The 6,954-nt window shown below is 37.3% G+C and overlaps 1 protein-coding gene across 1 annotated transcript; it reads right to left on the bottom strand.

The window, feature by feature from the left end:
- Positions 1 to 3,393: 3,393 nt before the first annotated feature.
- On the bottom strand, positions 3,394 to 6,608 carry LOC139711468 (outer membrane lipoprotein Blc-like). The gene is made up of 4 exons (XM_071623346.1): positions 6,489 to 6,608; positions 5,346 to 5,415; positions 4,532 to 4,690; positions 3,394 to 3,632 (listed from the first exon to the last, which is right to left on the bottom strand). Exons 1-4 carry the CDS (start codon positions 6,606 to 6,608, stop codon positions 3,394 to 3,396), a joined length of 588 nt encoding a protein of 195 aa, XP_071479447.1.
- Between the last annotated feature and the right edge of the window lie 346 nt (positions 6,609 to 6,954).

Genomic DNA, 6,954 nt, shown 5'->3' with positions numbered 1-6,954 from the left:
TGTAATATATGTATGGGGAAAAAATATTTCAGCTTATTCAAAATTCCTATGTTTCTGGACAAAATTTTACTTAAATAGTTAATATGGGTTTTCCAGGATAGATCACTTTTCCAACATTTACCGATCGAATGTATTTCCACATGCTCATTAGGTTTGGTCATTATGCTCCTATTCATGCAGCTCGAAAGCTTTTGATCTTGTGCCAAGAGTTCTATATGGCTACGATTGGGTTTTTTAGATATTGAGAGATGAGAGCCTTTAAACAGTGGCGTATCTAGGGGGGGGGGGGGGTAAGGGGGGCACGTGCCCCGGGCGCCAATCCTTGGGGGCGCAAAAAAACGAAAAAAAAGGGAAAAAGAAGAAGAAAAAGAAAAAAACGAAGAAGAAGAAGAAAAAAGAAAAGAAGAAGCAGAAGAAGAAACAAAAAACCTCGCCCGGAAAGGGGGGGAGGGAGAATGTGGGGGGGGGGGGGGCGGAAAACCAAATCAAACAAGATAAAAACAAAACATGATGATGACGCGGACAAAATGACAATTTTTATTGTGTTCACACAAGAATTCCATGTTCTGTCAGCTGAAATACAAAAATTTTCGGCTCGCTCGCTGCGTTCGCTCGCCAAAATTTATATAGATAAAGAAGATAAGAACAAAACACGATGATGACGCGGACAAAATGACAATTTTTATTGTGTTCACACAAGAATTCCATGTTCTGTCAGCTGAAATACAAAAATTTTCGGCTCGCTCGCTGCGTTCGCTCGCCAAAATTTATATAAATAAAGAAGATAAGAACAAAACGTAATGATGACGCGGACAAAATGACAATGTCTATTGTGTTCACACATGTCATTTTATGTTTAGCAGGTAAAATGTTTCACGGAGCAGCGGCTGCAATTTCTTTCGTTCTGAAGCGATCGCCAATTGGATCAAAAGAATGCGACAACGGTTTCGAACATACGGGGGGGGGGCAAAAAAAGTCAAGCAAGATAAGAACAAAACGTAATGATGACGAGGAAATATGCAAATTTCGGCTCACTCGCTCGTACATATTAGAGTATTTTTTCCAAGCCCAGAGTTTGTTGGTATAAATCGTTATCTATAAGACCGTCACTATATCTTGATTAGGATTGTAAGATTAAATAAGCAAAAAATGACAAGCAAGAATTCAATGTTTTGTAAGCTGAAATACAAGAATTTTCGGCTCGCTCGCTGCGCTCGCTCGCCAAAATTTATAAAAAAAAGAAGATAAGAACAAAACGTGACGATGAGGCACACAAAATGACAATGTCTATTGTGTTCACACATGTCATTTTATATTAAGCAGGAAAAATGTTACACGGAGCAGCGGCTGCAATTTCATTCGTTCTGAAGCGATCGCCGATTGGATCAAGAGAGGACGCCAACGGTTTCGAACATATAGGGGGGGGGGGGCGCTAAAAAAACCAAATCAAAAAAGATAAGAACAAAACGTAATGATGACGCGGAAATATACAAATTTCGGCTCACTCGCTCGTACTAATTTAGAGTACTAGTATTATAAGTCCTCAGTTTGTGGGTATAAATCTTTATCTATAAGGTCGTCACTATATCTTGATTAGAATTGTAAGATTTAATAAGCAAAAAATAACAAGAATTCAATGTTTTGTAAGCTAAAATACAAAAATCCTCGGCTCGCTCGCTGCGCTCGCTCGCCAAAATTTATCAAGAAAAAAAAAGAAATAAGAACAAAACGTGATGATGACGTGGAAATATACAAATTTCGGCTAACTCGCGCGTACTAATTTAGAGTACTTTTTAAATTCCTCATGCAGTTTGTTGGTATAAATCGTTATCTATAAGGCCGTCATCACTATATCTTGATTGGAATTGTAAGATTTGATTTGCAAAAAATGACAAGAATTCCATGTTTTGTAAGCTGAACCCAATACCACAATTTTCGGCTCGCTCGCTGCGCTCGCTCGCCAAAATTTATAAAAATTCATTACATGCAAATCACCCTGAAAAGACCCCTTTCAAGTGCTTGAAAAAGCATATCATGTGGACTTTGTTTAAAGTCCCTACCGGGATGGGGTTGGGGTTGAACACTTTTTCAGAAATTAGGGGCGCAATTTTCGCGCTTGCCCCGGGTGCCGTTTTCCCTACATACGCCGCTGCCTTTAAACCCAACATTTCTTTCTCAACCATAGATTACAATTGTGGCTGCATTTCTTTTCCTGTCGATTGTCCATAAGGACGACGTTTGTTGCTGACAGACATTTTTAGTATTCCATGTGAAGAGATCTTCATTGTTTAGGCACTTTCTATTACAGCAGCATATCTATTCTTATCAGTGATGGAGAAGAGTTTGATGCAATCGCAGTTTCTGAATGTAAATTCAACACGATAGAGACAAATCATGACGGTGTTATGTCGCGCCGTGAATTGAAACGTGTCTTTAGTTTCTTTCTGTTCATTAATGATATTATATTAAGTCAAATGATCACTTGTTTCTACTTAAAAAAGGCAGATATGTCCAGTTCTATAGCCTACACGAGCAGTCATCTCAAAAAAAAAAATTGTCAAAGAGGAAAAACTAGGATTGTAGCCTGAACAAAAAACATCGAGATGTGTTTACGATTATTTTTGTTCTCCATATTAAACGAAACTATTTAAAGCTTTATTTTTATCTGCTATCACAATTTCGATCGGAAAGGCCTTGAGGACGGATGAGTGTTGTAAAATACCAACAAATTGTCCTTCATATTTTTGTTTAAAATCAAGACAAAGAAGCAAGACGATAAAACAACATAACCTTGCTAGTTGCGTTACTGCTCGTTTTATTGTGCCCATTCTTCCAATTGTAAGCAATACATTGGCATGGATAAATGATGTTAAATAAGCAAGCTTCGTGCGTAAAATTCTGACAAGCTGGTTTAGTATAGATCACAATTGCTCTGACGTGTGTCATTTCGAAGGGATTGTTAATTTTGTACTTATTTCAAGTGACTACTTTTCGTTATTTTTGTTTACAACGTTGTATCATCCTTCAGTATATAAAAATACCTCGGATCTGGTTCTCTTTTTTTCACCTTTTGCGGTAAACACTTTCACAGTCTACCCAAATTTGCTATTTGAAAAAAATACTAAAAAGAATATGCTAAATATGACTACATTAAGAGGTTATCAATTCGTGTCAGTAAAAATAACAGATAAGAGTGCATTTTCTTTCATCTATAACCAACTCCACATATTGCCTAATATCATTGCATTGAAGCAAAATTCTCAAACTTTTTAATATCAAGAGAAAATCAATGTTAAGCCCTGTACCACAATACGGTAGTGTCTCCCCTCTCATCGCTGATATCTTCCAGGAGACAGAGGGTAAAAGAATCGGAATGGAGTGGGGTGCAAAACATCACTCCTCCGGACTAGGCGGGTACACGCATTCGGCAGGGTGTGGCACTTCGTACGGCGCCTTCAGCTGACCGGTGAACCCGTGTAACGCCAAGTACTCCCGCACTTCGAAGTCGTACAGCTGGTAGTACTGGGAGGGGTCGCGACTGAGAACGTAGAGTTGGTTCGCTTCCTGTCCGCCCTTCACCAGGCTGTATTGGTATTTTGCCTCCACCGTAGGGCCAAGCTTGAACACCCAGTCTTGAAGAGAGATTGATAAGATCTTTGAAAGCAGTGGCCCACTGTAATTTTCTTCATTATTCCTCTCTCCTCCCCCCTCTCCCTCTCTCCCTTACACTCTTGAGTCCTCTTCATCCTATTTCCTCCTCTCTCTTCTGCTCCTTCTCTATCTTTATTTCCCCGCATCTTTTTTACTGTGCTATTACCATTATTTTATGTCGCCTTGATTCTTATTTGTTTTCTTTGTGTGTTTATGTTTCCTTTATCTCTGAGATAATCGTCGACATCTCACCCATCTGTACGAACATAGTTAATCCATCATCATGATTATGATCAGAATGTCGTAATCAAGCATAAACGATTCTCTAATACTTTTATAGCATGTATAGAAGCTGCTCTGTTCTTGTTGTTCTTTTTGTTTTGTAAATCAATTTCTCCAAGTCTGATATCGTTGTCTTATCCACCCTACTACCTCAAACAACACTATTGTTGTGATAAATATACCTTCTTAATAGTCAATCACTGATTTCACATCAGGAAGTGTGTAACAGCTCTTATCATAAACACATGATCACTATAGACGTTTCCCGAAACCCATTCCTAAAACCCACACCAAAATTTTGATCCTCAACGTCACCCACACTGTCCCAATATCCGAGTGTGTTTAAAAATAATGAGCTATCATTTTCCAGTTATCATTGAATAATAGGTGGCGTTTGAGCCATTGTGAATACAAACACCTTGGTGAAAAGATAGGAGTACTATCATGTTCAGATCATAACCCTGAGGTGTTTGTTTGTTTGTCTGTTCTGCCTTCATCACAGAAAGAGAAAGAGAAAGAAACATTTTGGTTACTAATAAGTAGCAGCATTTTTTTCGATCTCAAAAATGTAAGATATCAAGGAGACAAATATACGTACAATCTCCTTCAGTAGGTACGCCATCCAGTACCACCTTGAGGCGCCCAGGGATTTCCGGGTCGGGAATGTAGGCATAACCCCTGATCCCATCAGTGTAGCCCTCGTCTAGCCGATAGTTGGCGTTGTACACGGTGACGTGTGTCTCGTTGACGAGCGTGTCTGATGCAGATTGATACGTGTTTAAAGATATAATTTATTCTATGACTATGAAACTTTGTGTGTAGACGAAGGGTTTGATAAAAGTATGTGTATGTCACCTTGGAAACAATCGAACCGTTAGCCTTATCTGAATGGATGACGCTAATTGTCGAGCAGGAATTTTCCAGCTTGAATTAACTTCTCAATTTCATCTCTGAAATCATCGTCAACTAAAACAAAAATAGTATTAGTACCAACATGTCTTCGAATACTCCATAAATCTCCATAAATGCTTTAATGACAGTATCAGACGTTCAATGCACCGTTGTTTTATGCTAGAAAAACACCTTTGCGTTATTAAAAATTATTGATCAGCAACTTATCTAATGGCGCGTAATAAAAAAAAAAACTAATTTCATACGTCACATTTATAATGACGAAAGTTAAAATCACAGCTTGGAGAGATGAAACACTACCATAGAAGCAACCCTAGAAATGTCATTTACTGATTTATATACAATTTCATATATTCATTTGTTTATTTATTCATTTATTTATTTGTTTATTTATTCGTTTATTTAGGCAAGAGGAGCAAAGGGAAGAAGAAGAACAATGAAGAAACGACAACGACAAGAAAGAAAAGAAAGAGAAAGGACAAAAGTGATGTTATACTCACAGTCAGCCGTCCCACAGTCTGGTTTCGCATCACGTCCAGTGAATAAATCGGAGTAAGAGTTTGTCAAAACCTACGAAAACAACATCAATGGATTACTTCGAGAGAGAACAGAACTTGTAAGTTTTCCCCGTTTGAAATATGGAATTAGAAATGATATCGACCGATGAACTTTGAAGACACTATGGGGGAAGTAATGTCGAAGGAATTGTAATCGACTCAGTACCACATATTACGTAGTATAAGTGTGTAGTTACAATATACATGTATTTATACTCATCTCTACATGCAAACTGAAGAAAGGAGCATTTTGTTATATGAAGGTGACATTTCATATCACTTACTAGTATTCATTTCCACAATTTGTTTTGATATCACAAGATTTAACATGCTTCTTAGTGCACTTTAAATGAAGATTGTACCTCACCCTTGTTTAAACTTGGACTTCTGCAACAAATGGTGCCTATATATCTAAAATTTGTACCCTTGAGTGGGATTTTTTTTTTTTATCTTCAAGGAATCATGCGTAAGACATCAGCAGACAGTTGTACCTTAAGCTTGTATTCTATCTCGGTTCACTGTAAAGAAATGCTCTTCACAACATGTACATCATCAATGTATTATAATGTTCCATATGCACCTTCTTCACCTCTCCAACACACATCCACATATACACTTTGTATGTACTTTGTATGAATCCAATAAGACTTGCATTCATTCATGATATATTGCCAAATATGTTTCATTTATTTATATATTATATGCATATATATATATATATATATATAGATCTATGTGTATATATATACATATATTTGTTCATTTATTTACTTACTCATTTATATGTGTGCACATATATGTATACAGACATACATATACATAGGGCCTACACTAGGAAAGCATTAAGTTCGAATAAGAAATAAGAATTTTCCATTAAGCTGTCAACAACGTGGTCAACAAATATAATATATAGCTATATCAAATTGGCTATCGAATATCATCCTGGCATCACCTTTTTCTGTTTATTATATATATATATATATATATATATATATATATATAGAGAGAGAGAGAGAGAGAGAGAGAGAGAGAGAGAGAGAAACAAATCAAAGTAATAATGTAAAATTTCATGAATGACTTTATTACCTGATACCATCTTCCGACGTACTGCTCAGGAATCAGCCTGGATACTGTGTGAATTGCGTTCCCGCTCGCAAGTAAACACAGAGTCAGAAAGCAAAAAACCTGGGCCCTGGTGGTCGCCATTTTGTACGGAGTTGCCTTGCTCGAGTTATGCTTTACGATGCTCTTGGACCGATGGTGGCAGAAGCAATTAATTATACATGTAAATGATCCCTCTTCTAGGCAAGATGTAGAGCACTTATTGACATCACAATCAGTCGCATTACTTAAGCCGGCAGGAGCCATGGGCGGAGGAGATAAGGCAAGCTCAAAGATAAGCGAATATAAGGTGACCACGATTATATCACTGTTGACTAGGTATTTGGCTCACAACGTGTTACTGTAAGAGTTTTGTAATATAAATTAATCTAATTAATTTGTTGTATTTCAGTAACTGGGCATAATACCATTTGATAATTTTGGATAGATC

Source organism: Diadema antillarum, unplaced genomic scaffold, assembly GCF_040938485.1.
Source record: "Diadema antillarum isolate AM-2024a unplaced genomic scaffold, OU_Dant_1.0 seq00001660_RagTag, whole genome shotgun sequence".
Classification (NCBI taxonomy): domain Eukaryota; kingdom Metazoa; phylum Echinodermata; class Echinoidea; order Diadematoida; family Diadematidae; genus Diadema; species Diadema antillarum.
The sequence above is the reverse complement of the archived record's forward strand: the minus strand, read 5'-3'. Positions and strand labels throughout refer to the sequence as shown.